This window comes from Athene cunicularia (genome assembly GCF_003259725.1).
Source record: "Athene cunicularia isolate RWA chromosome 1 unlocalized genomic scaffold, athCun1 chr1_part1, whole genome shotgun sequence".
In the NCBI taxonomy this organism is placed as follows: domain Eukaryota; kingdom Metazoa; phylum Chordata; class Aves; order Strigiformes; family Strigidae; genus Athene; species Athene cunicularia.
In genome coordinates this window covers 94,296,646-94,314,558 of record NW_020799091.1, presented here as the reverse complement: position 1 = coordinate 94,314,558, position 17,913 = coordinate 94,296,646, and the positions used below count along the sequence as shown (strand labels likewise).

Here is a 17,913-nt window from a genome sequence, read left to right as displayed (position 1 = left end):
ATGGATAACAATTTTAGATTTCAGTGGGTTTGACACAGGTTCATACAGAGCTAGAACTGTTAAATTTGTTGCTGTATGGGAATTAACAGTCAAGTGATTTTTCCATTTTCAAATTTCCTCTCTGGATCAGGGAGAGCTGCATAAGCATTGTGCTGCTTCACGTGAAGTTGAATTCACATCCTACAAAGAATATGCTGTCCAGATTCAGCCTGTCAGAAAGTCATCTAATGTATCTCAGTGCGGTTGGGAGCCATTCGGTAAGGGCAGGTTTTTTGGTTTTGTTTTTTTCTTTCTTAATAATGGACCCATAGTCATAATTAGATTATTTGCCCCTTGATATTTCTTCTTCATGTGTGGAGGGATTCAGGACAAGTGTACAGGAGAGAGGTGCTTTGTTTTCCATGTTCTCATTGATTTTTCCAAAGAAAATTAAGTTGTGACTGACTTTAAGTAGGAAAGATATAAGGTCAAGTAAACAACTGACATTATTTTAACTGTTACAGCTATGAGATGCTTTCAGTAGATGAGTTTTCAGTCAGAAAATGGGAATTGTCGAATGCCTATTAAAGAAAAGGTGAAGAGTAAAATAAATAATTATAATTTTCTGCTGGTTTGATTCAAGGTCCAGCAATCATTTTAATTAAATTACTTGGTGTTTATCTAAATTGGAACTTTTCAGAGTCCTTATATGCCAGAAAGAATATTTTTCTCCACATTTTAATGGAGAAAAACGGGAGACTTTATTGCAGAACAGAGCTGACAACTTACTGAATAGCTTATGAACCTGGCCTTTCACTTAAACAGAAAAAATATTTGCTTCCTTACAATTAAATTCTAATTTAATTGATTTGAATTGAATAGAGATTTTGAATCATTCCTTGACACTTTTATCACTACGAACAACATCGGTGAAGTAGAATAGTGCATTCTGTCAGTGTGCCAGTCCACTCCAGCCTAGCCATCCATTCTAATTATTCTTTAATTAGCAATTTTTAAAAAGTTCTACTCTGTTTAAAAATAATTAAAGATCTGAGTTCTGGGTGTTCTCTGCACAAAATTCTGTGTATTAACTGCCTGTTGCAAGGTAATCAGTCTACTGAAGTTATTTAGTCCCACAGGTTTTGAAATGTATGTGGATGCAATTAAACTTGGTTGCTGTTTCTTGTCCCTGGACAAAGGAGAGACTGAGTTTGTGTGTCTAAAACACTAGTTAGCTTTCTTAATGGAGACTTCTGAGCTCCAGTGTCCTCCTTTTTTCCTTGAACACAAAGGTTATTGCAAAGCAGCTGCTTTGGGATGGCACTCTAGATTTGTTCTTTCAGATCTTTTTTTTTCAGGCCACATAGCTGCCAGTCTGGGAAATGCTTTAGTAACTGTGACTTCAGTCTCGAAGTCAGTGGAAATTATGTCTCCTTGCAAATGCACAAACTGTCTTTTTTGGTATGAGTTCAGGTCTCTTGAGACTAGACTTGATGTTTCTATTTGGGTGGAGTCCCTCGTGCTCCCTCCATCCTGCAAGTCCCATTTAGTTGTGATTATGGTCATTTGCTGTACAGAGCAGAACCCTGGGGTTTTTTTTAAACAAGACTTCTATCTCTGTGTCTTATGAGTAGTTGGAAAAGGAAATGCAAAAGGCTTTAACAGTTTAAAATATATACATTATTAAGCTGATTCCTTAAAAGCCTATCTGATGTTGGATTTTTTTTGGCCATTTTGACTGTTGGGACCTCACACATTTGCAACCCATCTTTCTGCTTTTAGTAGCCTGTTAAAGTTTGGGTTTTCTTTTGTCTAAGAACCTATAAGAAAAGAATGCCTTGTTAATAACTGATTTGTTTTTCTCTTCCAAAATGCCATTTTGAATAAGGAGGAATTAAGAATGGACCTACCAATATTTTCCTAATACATTACAGGCAAAAGTGCCAGTTCTAGAGGGTTTTTTAGTCAAAATGTTTTGCAAAATGCATGCTTATGTCTAAAAGTGCCTATTGAAAATTTAAATGTCAGTGTAAGTTCCCTGACATTTTTCTAGAAATATGTAAAAATGGATAGGAAGTTATTGGTACATTTAAACTGATAATTTGTTTTGCAAATTGTTCTTAGATAAGAACAACTACAAACAGTTACTGGGAGCATTGGATTACTCCTTTCTGTGTGCATATGCAGTTGGAATGTATTTAAGGTAAACCTCACTCTCTTGGAAACCTGCTTTGTCTCTTACTGTTAACTTATGAGGCTGTACTACTTCTGAGATGTTGTCCTTTCCTACTGTAAAGTTTCTGTTGAAGAGAGTGAGAACTTCTGTTGCAGAGTTAAAAAAACACATCATCCTGAGTCCCCAGTGGTATCATACCTGTTGGTGTATATATAAAATTTCTTACCTGCACCCATCCTGGCTGCCTTGTGCAGGAATGCTTTCCAACTTGCAATCTAGCCTGACTTTTTCATACAGAATGTGAAGGAATATATGTCCTCAAACTTTAGCTGTCTCCAACTTGCACATGTAGATAGACTAAACTGATTGTCCTGACTTTCTCTGTAGTTGAAGGACAGAAGCAGACAGCTCCAAGAAAATGATACGGAACCCATCTTAAAATGTACAATATTAGCTGCTGTTTGGAGGCACTTCTCTTTGTTGGCTAAAACCAGAACCTTCATAACTAGAATTATTGGCAAGGGAAACAAGTCTCACTTTAAATGGCTGGAGACATGTCCCACTTTACAGGTGTCATTTGGAAAATGACTCTGTCAGTAAATGACTTCTGATGCGCTCCAGGTGAGTATCTCCCTGAAAGATGGTTGTGCAGATGTTAGCACTTGGCAATTAGTGAACCTGAACCGTTTGTTGGTTTCTTTCTGTCAAGTGCTAAGCATTGCTCAGTTGCTGCTGTGAAGGAAAACAGCTGTTACAAATAAAGTTTCTCCTCAAACACAATTAAACAAGGCAAAATATTCACTATCTGTGAAGGTCTGGGGTATGATCTCATTTTTAATTATTGCCTTTCCTCTTTCTTTCTTTCCACATTCGAAGTGGAATAATAGGAGAACGGCTACCTATCCGGTACTATCTGGCAGTTGGGATGCTTGCTAGTGGACTCTTCACTGCAATGTTTGGATTGGGTTATTTCTATAATATACATAATCTTTGGTTTTACATAATGGCCCAGGTAGGCATGATGTTATTTAGATAATCTTGAGTTTCCATGGTGCTTTTAAGTGTTGTATTGGGGTTTTTTTCAGTTGCAAACCGTGATAAGTGGTTGGATGGGAGAATGTAAATGCTGGCATACACTGTTGTTGACAGGCAGAAATGATGGAGTGGCTAGCCCCAGGTTTTATTTCTGAAAAATTGAGGGGTTTTTTAGTGGAAAGAATCTTTGAAAACAAATTGAAGTGTTTCAGTCTGTGTCAAATCAGTGATCAAATCTTTGCAAGCTTAAATGTGGGAGAGTTTTAAAACAAAGGTATTTACTTTTGTCAGTTTGCAAAGACCTGAGTGACACATCCTGGCTTTCTCTGCAGGAAAATTACATTTATACTGCTAATGATGAACAGTCTCCCACACTGGTGTGGCTGAGAACAGGCAGCTTGCGTAATGAGATTCATTGTGTGGGATTTTTTGGAGCACATTGTAGATCCAATCAGGTGTAACAAGAATATTTACCATTGACCTAAAATGGAATTTAGGTCAGGATCAGGATATGGTTAGCACTTATGAGTCATTTTGGACACGTCTGCAGCTTGCACTGCTGTTTTCTTTGTGTTACTGCAGCAGCACTTTCACCGCTGGCACGTTTGCATGGTATTGTGCAACATGGCATGCAGCGATACTAACTTGGGTACTGTAAGCTTTTATAACCCTTTCACCAAACCATCCATTTAAGCATGTTACTGCCTCAGTGATCTTATGTGGCTTCCAAGACAGGAGCCAGCTCCTTTAGGGTTAAGCTAACTCTCTCTACCAGTGCAGCGCTGTGTGATGTGGTCAGTGAATCCTATAATAGCAAGGGTGGTCTTGCACAACCAGCCTAATTGTTTTTTGTTAGGTAGAATGAGGTTATTTGGTTGCCTGTCCAAATGCACATTGTACGTGTGAATTATTGTACTGTGATCTTTGTGTTAATGTGTAATACTAGATAGGGAGCTTTTTAGGAGTTGACATGAGTTAGGGTTATGATCTGTGCAACATGGAGGCTGAACTAGTTCTTACTTCAGCCTGAATACAGTAAGTTTCTCCCCTCAACTTATTTACAGGTGTTTCTTAAGCATTTTAATGTTCAGTTACCCAGTCTCTCCTAAAGTTGTGGGGTTTTTTCCACTTTGCAAACATGTTTTGTCATATGTTCAAACTGAGATAAGTATTACATTGCTGTTTGAGTGTGGAGAATTGATTTCTCTGTTCAGTTCAGTGCAATGTGATTTTTGGTAAGCATGTGATTGGATTACAGTCTTTTGTGTTTTAAATCATAAAATAATTGCAGAGATGTAGGTAGAGGGAAGAATCTCTGCAAAACATTGTAACTTGTTTATTCTTGGAAAAGATTGCTTTCAAAACCCCCCACTAACTTTCTAAATTAAAAGCATTTGTGTAGCCTTCCTTTTCCTAATGCAGCATTTGGCAGGAAATATGTAGAAACCTGAATTATTATAGGGTATGTTTGTTTATTATTATTTTTATATACTTTCAGATAGCTAATGGGTTGGTGCAAACTACTGGCTGGCCAAGTGTCGTTACATGTATTGGCAACTGGTTTGGAAAAGGAAGGTAAATAATATGTAATCCACAGTTTTGGAAGTACAAATCAATACATTCTGACCTGTAATGTTGTAGTCAATTTAAATATATTTATTTTCCTTCAGTGGGGTTTTTTGGGGATGAAACAAGCAGTTAGGTAGATCTTTGAGAGGAGTTTCCTTTGTTACGCTGATTAGTTTATATATCCTCTCATGTCAAATCAGTTTTCTGTGGTAGCTTGTTAGTTCGACATTTAATTTTTCAAATGAAATATTTCAGAATTAAGAGTAATTCTTGCAAGTATTAACAGCTTAAACCCACTTTCAATAAAAATTGTTATGCCATTTATTATCCCATGTTTTCATTTGCATTTCAAAGCAGTTGTCAGGGTGTAACTCTAAAAGTATCTTTTTGTCTAATGACTTTTTTTCTAACACACTTACAGAAACTTGAAAATTTAATTAAAAAACAACATATGACAACTGATTTAACCTTTCTTTTTGTCACTTTAAATCATCTTTGGTTTTGTTTTTCTTTAATCCTGCATAGAGATCACTCATAATGTTGATTTTGTCACTCCATACACGACTTTACCATAAATTTTGCAAGAGCTGCATGCTAAATACATTGCCTCTGATAATGGTTGATGCATGTAGCATATGGTAACACTACTGTAGTGCCTTCCGTTGTAGATACATACCATTGAATGAACATTATTGTCCATCGGTTCAAGAGAAGGACATATGAAAATTAAGTATATTCTTTCTATATAAAAATCACAGGATAGTTGAGAAGATGTAGGCCCAAACTAGTTTTCCATAGTCCCTTTAGACTTCTTGGTGAATGTTACAAAATGCAGAGAATGATAACTACCATACAAAACTGAACAAAGTTGGTGAGTCTGTGCAAAACAAATATGTTTATTCAGATTTTGCTTTCTGCAAAAGCAACAGCCTTTACTTTTAGGAAGGTCACATAGTGGACTGGTGGATAGGGCTCTGGTTTGTTTGTCAGTGATCTGGTTCTTGTTTTCATTTTGCTACAAATTCTGTGAAACATGAGCAGACCTCTTTAATCTTGTCATCAGCCAAAGGAAAAGATTTGGTTTACTTCAAATTAGGTTGCTCCAGGTAAACTCCTGCTGAGGGCAAGGCAGTTTTCTCATGACTTACAAGGAAGAAAAATGAACTACCTCTCATGACTTCAGTAAGATTTTTGTGGTTTACATTAGCTCGTCTGGAGCTATTCTACAGCAGTTTTAATCTGTGAGTTCCAGGCAGACAGCAGTTTGTGTCTGTTAGCCAAGCTTGCGCAGGTGTTACCTTCTACTAGTGCCTAGCAAGTCCAGAATGTGATCAGAAAATAGCAAATTTGCTCTATGTATCCTGCACAGATTGTTTTCTTCTGCATGATAAGTCTAACATATCCTGAAAGCATCGGATCACTGGTGCAAGGTGTTTGCAGGAGGACTTTCATTCCCAGAAGCATCAGACTTAGTGTACACACTATGTACATATGGAAAATTGTTTTTATCCAAAAAACTCAATTCAGGAATATGAAAGCCCTAGTGGTGCCTTTAAATGCCATTAAAACCAGAATGAGTTCTGTCATGCACAGAAGTATTTAGAACACTTCTATTAATGTTCAGGTGTCTTGAAATTGCCAGATGAAAGACTGTAGCATAAAGAAGCGATCAGTTAAAGAACAGTAAGATTGCAAATATTTCACTAACACCACAGAAAAATGGTCACTTTTGATACACTTTTCTCAAGATAGTAAAGCTTATTGTGTGAATAATAAGAAATATTTGTGGTTTGCGTTTGTGGTTTTTTTTTTTTTAAATGCAGGAGAGGTTTGATCATGGGAATCTGGAATTCACACACTTCAGTAGGAAATATCTTGGGATCCTTAATTGCTGCTTACTGGGTGTCTACGTGCTGGGGTCTCTCCTTTGTGATGCCTGGTGTTATCATTGCTGTGATGGGGATTGTTTGTTTCCTGTTTCTTATTGAACGTAAGTGCTTTAATGGGATCAAACCATGGAGGGGCTCATTATGGGTGAAGAACACTCTGTGTTTAAGCTAAATGATCCAGTGCAAAGTATATTCCTCAAGCTATGCCAATACTTAAAGAACTTCTTCCTATAACAGTAGATGGAGAAGACCCTGTGTATGCCTAAAGAGTTTATACACTCAGACTCTGGCATACCTGAGAGAGTAACACTTCAGAATTCAGTCCACTGCCCCATTGTTAGTTCCCTGTCTTTATAAATTGTTCAAGTCTATCTTAGCAGAATGTCCCACCTGGCTGCCATGTATATTCTTTGCTACCATTCAACCCATGCTATCCATATTCTTGCTATGAAATACAGAAATCAGATGATAAAGCAAGTTTTTGTCATTTTAAATTAAAAATGTAAAAGGCATGACCACTTTTGTCCCTACACAGACTCAGCTATATTAGTAGTAATATGAATGTTTATTTTGCTGTAACTGTCCTGTGTCAGGAGGTAAAAAGTTCTTCAGGTGTAACTAGAATATTATAATGAGCTGGACTGCCAAAACAGCACTTAATGTTGTTGTAGGATGGGAAGGATACTATGGAGTACCCTTTCATTTTTCTCTAAAGCTACAGCTACACATTTTTACCAGGACTACTTCTGTGTTATGTGTTGTTGGTTTATTGTCAGTAAATTACACTACTGGTAAGTGTGAAGAGATATTCATTATGCTTGTTTTCACTATTAACTATGTGTGGTATTGTATTTCAGATCCTAAAGATGTTAGTTGCTCCTGCACGCCATCCAGCGTAAGTGAATGCCTTTTCTATTTTGATTTTTGCTTCCTAATGCACATGTTTATTATGATAGTTCTGGAAATCAGATAATCTATGTGGCCTTTCTGTGCGAGGCTCTTATAACTGACCCTGTACTTGAGGGAATTATTGGTCTTCTGTGCTTCACTGATAAACCAGTAGCTTACTTTCTGTCAAAGCAATGTGAATCAAGAGGTGAATGAGATTGTTTTAACTGAAATTTTGAAATAGATGATCATACTACAGTAAACCAAGTAAAAACTGTGTTGGGTTGGGTTTTTTTTTTTCGAGATTTTTTCGAGACTTTCTTCCAGTCTTCCTGGACATCTTTAGAGCATTTTGAGCTATCTCCTGTTGCCTTCCTTGCTTAGGTATGACATAATGAGATAGCTACCAACCATATTCTGTGAAGGCTCTCACTGCTTGAGAACCCTGTATTAGGCATTGCAGGAAGAGCAAACAGCCCTTTTCCTGACATAACATCAGTGAACCACCCATCTGTGGGCTTGGAGATGGAAGGCAGGATGTTCCTTTGGGTAGAGGGAAGGGCCATAGGAGCACATGGCCAAGGAAAAGAGAAAGCAAGGGATGGATATGAAGCTGAGATAAAGAGATTGGAGCGGACAGTCAGTCTGTTACAGTGACTTTAGTCATGATATAATATGGCCTTTATTTAACTAAAACTAATGTTAATGAAGGACTGTGAAAAGGAGAGAGAAACAATCTGCTTAGTGGCATCAGTCACGTGACAAATCAATGTGTTAGTTTTTGTGGCATCACAGAATAATTTAGGTTGGAAGGGACAGGACCTCTGGACATTGAGTGGTCCTACACTCTGCTCATAATAGATCTAAATTTGACATAGGATCAAATTGCTTTGTGCTTGCCTGTCAAATTTTGAAATCTTCAAGGACGGAGATGCTGTTTATACATAGGTGATTTATATTTTTTTTAAATATACAGTGAGTTTTTAGAATGCATTGATCACATGTATTATTGGCAACAAGGCACTGGATCTTGTTATTGTATGACAGCTTATACTTCAAGGGCTTAAATTTTGGCAAGGTAATGAACTTCACTAAGCTGTAAATATACTATCACACACACAAACTGTGGAACTCATACTGCCTGGATCACAAGCAAAGATGTGACTCTCTTTGACACAAGAGTTTGAAAATCCAGCATCAGAGATTGACCACTTAGGGCATTGTTGAACCAGGATTGAAGTATGTGTGTGTGCAAATGTCTAAGCTTTCTTTGGGTTGCTGAACATTGCATGTATACTTCCTTCTGTCATTGTAGCCACAAAACTCATAACTTTAAAAAAAAAATTTTCTAAAATGAAAGCTTTCTCTTTAAGTATTAGTGTAAGGTTGTTCAAACATTATTTTAAAAGTAGGTTGGAAGTGATTAAGCTCTGGTACCAAGATGTTTCCCCAGTGCTTTTGAAACAAATGTTTTTAAGACATTTTATGTACTCAGAATTAAGTAATGTAGAAATCCATGTCAGTGGTGAAAAGATGTGCCTTAAAAAGGTTTAGCTGCTACCTGAGAAGATGATTCCTTTCTTGCCTCATGTGGCTGTGACCCAAGAGAAGGGGGGCAATCCAAATAGAACAAGAGAAAAATAAAAAGCAAGAAAAGGAAACAAAAAAGAGCATTAGGAAGACCAGCTGTGTATAACTTGTCCTACAGAATGTCATCTGCAGTGTGTTTGCAGGTTCATCTCTGTTTCATGTTCCATAAGACTCTGGTAAGTGTCTCTACTGTAACCAAAACCTAGAGCAGAATGTTGCTCCAGGCTCTTTCTTCTTTGGCTCCCAGGGACCTGTGGGCAATCAGGTCTGCCACATTTTCAAGTGGTTCTTTGAAAGAAGGGTAGGGGGAGACTGGTCTGAAGGTTTCCCATGTGTGAGGGCAAATTGGGGCTGTTGGGGAAAGTGTCAGAGGGAAGGTCCCAGGGGAATCCCACATATGTTTTCCAGTGCTAGGGGATTATACATGGAGATTACCTACATGTGCAGACAGGTATATGCGGACTGTACCTCTTAGTAGCAAGTCTCACAGGGGCGATTGCTGCTTTTTTTTACCACTGCCCCAATAGTTTCAGATAGCCGGCTTTTTACATTTTAAATACTCTCCTCTTCTTGAATAGTAACTAAACGTAACTTTTCTAGTCTGTTATCTCTTCTTTACCAGTTAATTGTTTTTTCTCCTCATATGAAGAACTCCTGATAAAGCTTCTGAATACTTTTAAGGGTCTGTGGAATTCCTATTCTTAGTTTGTTACTGTGAGATAAGGTGTGCTCAAAATGTGCTCTGTATTTTTCATTTGATTCTCTTTTATTTCTTAAAAGTAACTTCTGTCAAGTATGAGAATATTCGCGGGGCTGTTAGAGACTTCTAACAGGAATAATTTTTTTCCTTAGCTTTTATGTAGTTCAGAAATGCTCCCATGAACATTTCAGCTTTTTTGTAATACCTAGACCATAATGTTTATAGAATTTGCTGTTAAGCTGTATAGAAGTAAATGTTTATTTGTTTCAAATACACTTGTACTGGAAAGTATAACTAAAGATTTCCGCACAGTTTGTTGCTCATATGTCTCAAGGAGCTGTTATGGAAAAATTTGGCATTCAATATCTACTTGCTGTGATATTTTTAACAAAACCTTAATATATTAGGAACTCTTTTCCCCTTCCATTTGCCACCCTTTCCCCCAGACCCAGAAAAGGACTAGCATTTGACCTAATCTTCTGTAGGGTACCAGCAAGATCACTGCTCCAGGTGCAGTCTTATTGTGTAGGGATGCATCTGACTTTGTTTCCCTGGAAACCTTGCTCTCCAGAGCAAAAGGCATCACTTCTTCCTTCCCTATTCTGTATATTCACATCTGCAAATTTTGTAGGAGGTTTATAAAAGTGCTTCCCCACCTGTCTTGGACCCTTTTCAGATTAAAATTCACCATTGTCTTGGGCAGCTGTATGCCATTCAAACTGCTGAAATGCCTCTCGTCAGACCTGTATGGTCTGCAAAGTACAATGGATTCTAAATCCTTAGTGAGTAGGGTTTACAGCTTGTTTGCTGTGGGGAGGGTGGTTTTAGAAGTTAAGGAAATGAATAAGATGAGAATAGAAGTTCAAGAAGATCTTGTATAAGTACAGATGTAATGACAAAATGCTGTCTGTAAAGAAAACAGACTGCTAATTGAAAGAAGGTTCATGTAGTAAAACAGACTGTTATTACTGGGAACAAAAAATTTCAGTCGTGTTGTACAAGGGGTAGGATTTGCTGGCCTTTTTTGCTCAGTCATTTCAGTGACAATCTGAAAAAACACGTGTGCTTCTGCATAGTTAGGAATGTTTTTAATAAGACCTTAAAAAAAACATACACACTTTCTTTGTTCATAAGGCTGTAGTAGGTCACATTGGACAGATGTCTTGGTTAGGTGCAAGCAGCTCTGCCAGCTGGCACCAAAGCTGAATCTCATTGTGGAAGAATGAGGCCAGTTAAACACAACTAAAATAAATGCCTAACATGAGGGAAGGACTTCAGGTAGATTTATATTAAGATTTCTAGATCAGATTCATCTCTGTGTGTTATTGCTATCTTGGATGAATTTGGTCTACTGTTTATTTGCAGCATGATCGTGAGCCCAATATTTCTACAGAGTTTGTAGTGGTGAGTAATCTGATTTCATTGAGTTGTCCAGAAGCACAGACGGAGAGGCAGGCACAGAGCCTTGAATGCACAGTTCTTCATCGATTTCTTGGGCTGTGCTTCATTTGTTTGTATTCACCTTGGCTCTGATTTATGAATCTGAAATTTGTTTCAAAACAAGTATTTACATACAATAAAGTGATTTTAAATGCTAGCACTGGAGGCTTAATCTATGACTTCATGAAAGGTTATAGCTATAACAAACGCAAACGAAAAGTCAGTGTGCTTTATTAAGCATCGGTGCACTTTCATAATGAAAGTTAAAGCATAGATTTAACATTTGTGAAATGTGATGATTTAGAATTTGGTTTACTGCTTCTCATCTTTTCTTCCTGTGCTTTTTTTTATAGAAACATGTTAGTTGCAGCATGTTCATACAGACCTGTCTTTATGTTCTAGGAACTTTCTTTAACCTGACTTTGCATTTCCAGGAAACTTAGCTCTCTTGAACTCCTGTGGCAGAGTGCTTGTGCATTTAAAAGATAGCAGGCTGCAATTTTTATCTTCCAAAGAGGAGAAAGAAGTCTAAGTATTAAATGTGCAGCCTCTCAGTCTAGTCCTTTTCCCCAGACATTTCCTCCTTACCACAGTAAATCTTATTTTTGACAGTCAAATGAAAAAGTCTTTCACTTTTTCTCTGCTGAGCTGCTGAATAATGATGTAGATGACTTGTCTAGATAACGGATTTTCTTCCCCACAGATTATTGTAAATCACTTTTTTGATAAGAACCTAATTTTCTGTAAGAAAAAAATTTAAAATCTGTTTTATCAGACCCTGGGGGTTTGAGTTATTTATTTTGAGGAATGCATGCCCAAGACTGCTTGGCTTCAGCTCTGCGTTGAGCAGCAGAAATACTTTAGGCTATCGTCAAAAGTTTTTTGTCGTCTTAGAAGGCTGATGAATGGCAGTTTGTCTAAATAATACTGTAATACATATCCTTGTATTTTTGTTTAGTGATTCATTTTGAATTCAAATGTTCAGTGAAAATGTACTTTTTTTTGGTTTTGTTGTTGTTGAGGGGTATATTTGTGTCAGGGTTTGAGTATTTTTGTTTTATTTTGTTTTTTTAATGTGGCATCTAGAGTGTGGTTAGACACTGAAATAAACATCTCATCCCTGAGGAATGCACAGTGTCTCTTGTGGTCTTAGCAATTGGTTGTCCATACCTGTCTGCAAACCTACTTTGAAGCCATATATTTAATTCAGTGAACAAACCTTAAATGTCCCTGGTAAATCTTAGACCAAGGGTTTCAGAACAATGTTTTCCAATTAATGCAATTTTGGTGTGAACTGGTACACTAATGCACTTGTTAATAAAAGTATAAAAAGAACGTCCATCCAGGGGCCTAAAATAGTTTGTTGCCTTGATTTTGGTACTGAGTGTGCTGGAGGTGCTCAGACTCTTCATTAACCCTCCTGGCCACAACAGCACAGTCCATTTCCAGGTTAGATGAATATAATAAGCATAAGCTGATGGGATAAACTTTTACCTTAAAGGGATAGGGAAGTGAAGAATCAAGGTTTTCCTGAAACAAATCAACTTCTATAGTTGCTGCTATGCTCATCTGCTTATGAGAAAAAAAAAAAAAAGATGTTTGCAATGTCAATGAAAGTTCAGTAGAAGAAAAATCTTGAGTTAAGAACGGCATGACTGTGCTCAGAATTCAGTAGGCTGCTTCTATAGTAAAACAGTATGAAGTTAGCCTTCATATAAATTTGTTATTACAACTTGTGTACATTGCCATAGGTCTGCATAAGAACTTTAAAAACCCAAAATGCACTGTCACTAAATTAAAGATGCTTTTTTTGTGGTTATGTTTATGTTACAAAGCACAAAGGCTTTGTTGCAGAGAAATGATTAACACTAGTGTAATCCTTAAAAAAACTAGCAACAAATGTATGGGGTGTTTTTTTTGTTTTGTTTTATTTTTTTCAGACTTCTAAAACCTTCATGAATGGTGCATCTCGATTCAGAGTCCAGATGCCAATCTTAAATGCTAAGGAAACCAGCAAACCTCAGGTAAAATATAACATGTTGTTGTAAAATAGTATAGAAGACTTCCTAAGGCTCACGTGGAATATTCACAGTAGATTACTGTTGGTAAAGATTGCTCTTCCTTTTTATGATGCTGAAATCTACTTCCATTTTCAGACACCAATGTAACTTGAGATGAGAAAACTAAGTATTATCTAACATAAATACTGCAAACTGAGCTGAACACAATAGCATACTTACTCAGTTGGTCTTATCTTGTGATCTTCATACAATTCCAGCAGAAATAATGCACTGCAAAATATTTTAAAGATAGCCCATTTGAAATCTTTAAACTGCTTATACCATGTTTGTCCCATCCTTGCAGTCTCACTTCTCTCCCTTTTTAATGTAATAGATGTATGTACTTTCAAGAAAACATATGGAGACAGAGAGTTCTAAATGTGAGCAGTTGTTCACAGTAATCTTGCTTAAAACTTGTAACCGTAAGTGCTGGTAATTCTCACTAGAAACTGAATTCTGGATTTGCCCATTTGTGAGCAGAAAGACATTTTATCTTGTGATGGACATCAACTGAAAATTTCCATTTGCAGTTTTGTATTTGTACTTGGTACACTTGGCACATCATATCCTGAAGGTTAACTTTTTTAAACTCCTTTCAGACTTTTACAGGAAGATAGAAACTTCCTGTTCTTTTCATCCTTTGCCCATAGAAGAATAATCAGTATTCAGAGGGTATAGTAATCAGTATTGATGAAAAGGTTTTGAAATTTTTGCTAAGAAAACACTCATCATTTTGATCAGTCCAGTTTAAACCCCCTCTGATCATGCTCTTTTTGAGCTGCCCAAGAACAGTGTCCAGCCCAGAAACCATTTGGAAATATTATTTCACAGCCAGCTGGAAAGTAAGATGAGAAGATGTAAGAATATCAGCAGATGTCTGTAGACAAGTTATGAAGACAGAGCTAAAATATAGTCAGCAAATTAGAAATCTTTGTCTGCTAACACTGCTAGTACCTCTACTGTCAAACTATGCAGAGTCTGCATAGCAAGTGAGCTTTCTGCCCAGGGGCGTGGTGGCGTCCCTGTCCCTGGAGGTGTTTAAGAGTAGAGTCAACATAGCGCTGAGGGATATGGTGTAGTTGGGAACTCTCAGTGTGAGGTTAATGGTTGGACTCAATGATCTTCAAGGTCCTTTCCAACCTAGTTGATTCTGTGAGGAAGGAAAATGTACACCCACTCACACTGACTGGTGCTCCCTTGTGAGCAGGACAGAGACAACATGGATGCCAAATCTTGGCAATCCTGTCAATCTTTTTTTTTTCCTCCCCCCCGCACCCCCCAGATTGTATGTTCATAATATGGAGTTCTAACAAGGTTTTAAAAAATATATAATAAAAAATTAAAAATCCTTGTTTGTCACTGGGATTTTCTGCCAGTGACAGAAGATCATCTTTTTCCTGTCAAAGTCGAGTTGAACATCTCTCTTTTTTATAGTGGTTGTATTGCAGTTGTGCTGAGCTGATTATTGCAGTCAGCTTTTGTGCCTGTACAAACAACAGATGTTTTGTATTTGTGAGCTGGTCTCCTCCAAGCACACTGGAATGACAGCTTTTACTTATTTTTCATTGACCTCTTCAATTACTGTAAAAAGAAAGCAAATATTCGGGATATGCAGTGTTTGAAAGCAGAATGTGGTTTTGGCTGTGTGGCCTGAATACATCTGTGTGTTCATTACTGCTTATGTCAGGTTGGCCTCTTAAAAATTACACAAAATTGAGGGATAATGAATCCTTCCCAGAGATCAAGAGTGTGCCATATACCCAATGACACTCTATGACAAGCTGGCAAGGCTGAACAATGTTATCTCTGCCACGTACAAACTGTTGGGTTTATTCATCATTTAGCTATGTGCAGCATAAAAAATGCATATTGTCAGTAAAAGTTTCCAGCATGGGTTGCTAAAATAAGTTGTTTGGACTCTGATAACTTCCACTTCAATATTTAACCCACTCTTCTTAAATAGGCTTAGGGCTACCTGTCTTAGAAATGACCAGCTTTATCTCAGACAGTCCTGGCTAAGTTCGCTGTGCAAAGTGTGCAGGAGGTACTCACTTAATACACTCAGAAGTGTCTTCCATTGAATCCAGTGGGAAACTTCTTTTTTTTTCCTTCTCTCTCCCCCCCGCCCTTCCTCTTTTTCTGTGTTAATGGTGGATAGTTTGAATTGCTACTGTTAAAATAGTTCATTTTGAAGTTGCTCCACTAATTCAGAAGATAGATTCTTATGATTATGATAACATAGGTTTACAGTACCATGTCAGAAGTCCCTAGATTTTTTTTCCTGTCTTCTAGTTAGTGCTTCATCAGGGTACAGGGTCTCCTGTAAATCCTGCATCCTGTCTACCAGTCCTGTACAAACATTTTTGGATGCTGCATGGTAGCTTCTAAAATTATGCTGTGCCCTCAGATGTCCAAAAGTTTCCCTAGTGTCTTCTCCTAAATGAAGTTCTTTAAAAACAGAATTTATTTAGAATCACAGAGTGATTTTTATTTTTGTTCCTTCTTCCTCCATCAGCTACCAAATATTAATCAGAAAGTTTTCATCTTTGTTATAAAACAGCAGGCTATTTGATTTCCAGTAGTTATCCTTACTAACCTACAGCCAAATATATATTTGAGGCTTAATTCTTCGCTAAGGCTTTATTCAAATGCACAAGAATTAGGAGGAAGAAGACAGTATGTACAATACATCCATAGTTAGTAAAAGTACACAGCTAGGTAAGCTTCTCAGCGAGCATGTGAAGGTGAGGATAGCTACATCCCGTCCTTTTTCTGAGTTGGAAAAGAAGTACTAAGGGTTATTTATGCCTGGAATTTGTTTTTCTGTGTACAGCTGTAAGATGTAAATTTCTAGTTGTATTCTGAGAGTTCACTTCAGTGTGGTGGATAGATAAAAATAACAAGATATCCTCATGGCTAGACTGGGATGGCTTGTTCTTGTTGAGTGATAACTTACTTCGCAAGTATTTTTAGCAGCCAGTGGAATTATTAGAGTAAAATCCTTCTTAGCGCTAGAAAATAACTCAGAATTCACAACTTGGGTAACATTGGTAAATTCCAGGCTTTTATAATTTGTGGATTGCAATGCTCAAATGAAACAGACATGAAAAAATAAGTGATTGCTTAACATAAAGCACTTAGTATCCATAATTCATGGAATGTTAGCTTGTATTTAAATCAGTGAGTAAGATGATGTTAATGATTCTGAAAAGTGGATTTAATGTTTGTACAGAAGGAAGATAATACATGTTTCTATACAGAAATGTGGTGTACTCAGTAGATTGTCAGTTTTAATTAGACCACATTTACATAGTGGGATAAGGGAAGACTGGGAATTATTTTATTCCGTTAAATGGGGTGGGTGTGCGTGTGTATGTATATATATATATATATAAAAAAAATATGCCTTTTTTGCAACTTGAATTTGTGTCACAGTGGAACAGAAATTTGATTCCATACTAAAGTGTATGCACTAAGACATAAATATCCAGGCTTGTTTCACCTGATATTCTGTATTATATACTCTGTACTCTCTCCATATACTCTGTATATCCAAATCAAGAGATTAAAAGCTGTAACTTTCTGTGATAAAATAGATAACTTTAAAAAAAATATATATTTTGGAATTATTTGATTCCTGCATACATGTTTTGATGCATTCTTCCTTTGTTTTTCATATGGTGTTGCTGGGGAAAACTGCAGGATTCAGAGATGCAGAATTTGCTTACTGACAGTGAAAATTGCAGCGTGTCACTGAACTCCAGTGTTGTGGTCACTGGGGAAGGTAGACATGGGACATCAGCTATCAGCTTCCTTGGGGCCTTGCGAATACCTGTGAGTACATGCACTGTTCTTTCCTGTTCCTCTAAAAATTAAGTTTTGCCTCAATTCAGTTACATAAAATTCTAGATGGGAGTGGTAGATGACTAACTTTGCATCACAGGTTTTGATGGGCAATACTGGTGTATGTAGGTACAGAAGATAAGGTGTGCTCCTCTCAGAGAAGTCAAAATCAATACAAGAATACTCTTCCCAATAAGCAGATGGTATAAGCTCACTGGTTGCATCTTAGAAACTACAAGCATCTAGGCTCCAGTACCCATATAACTGGGTTTTTTTTTTCACCTCATTATAACTAGTACTTGAGTAGTCTATAATGTAAAAGTTTACTGGTCTTAGTTAATGGCACATGTGTATTAAAGACGGAATAGCAGGCTGAGTCTATAAGCACTTCTCTGCATCAGAACTTCCTTCCATGGCTTCCCTTTTAGACTTGTCAACATTATTTTTTAAAGCTTTAATTTTAAAACCTCTTGTGTGGTTTATATTGAGAAGTTTCAGACAGCCTAAACATTTGGACTGCTGGTGAAGGGAAAGGAAGTTTCCTTTAGATCAGCGACTATCATCCTTGATTGTCCTCTCGTTACCGTAAAAGCCAGCAGAGGAACTGTAAGACTCATCCTGGAGTTTTAGAAAGCAGGCATTCTTTATTGCAGCGCTGGATGCACGGGGGATCATTCCACCTAACATGCACGCGCTAAAACAAAAGTTAATCTTTTATGTGCCTTAAAGACATGAATCTTCATA

The 17,913-nt window shown here is 37.2% G+C and overlaps 1 protein-coding gene across 8 annotated transcripts in view; it reads left to right on the top strand.

Moving 5' to 3' along the window:
* Positions 1–17,913, top strand: part of SLC37A1 (solute carrier family 37 member 1) — a 38,445-nt gene that overhangs the window by 5,915 nt on the left and 14,617 nt on the right. For 7 of the 8 annotated variants that reach the window (XM_026851650.1, XM_026851633.1, XM_026851616.1 and 4 more), the window contains exons 4-11: positions 131–257; positions 2,104–2,182; positions 3,032–3,167; positions 4,689–4,765; positions 6,583–6,749; positions 7,506–7,543; positions 13,207–13,290; positions 17,029–17,160. In XM_026851650.1, the coding sequence (XP_026707451.1) occupies positions 131–257; positions 2,104–2,182; positions 3,032–3,167; positions 4,689–4,765; positions 6,583–6,749; positions 7,506–7,543; positions 13,207–13,290; positions 17,029–17,160 (840 nt within the window). The remainder of the gene's footprint in view (positions 1–130; positions 258–2,103; positions 2,183–3,031; positions 3,168–4,688; positions 4,766–6,582; positions 6,750–7,505; positions 7,544–13,206; positions 13,291–17,028; positions 17,161–17,913) is intronic. The other variant, XM_026851675.1, reaches the window with a different exon arrangement.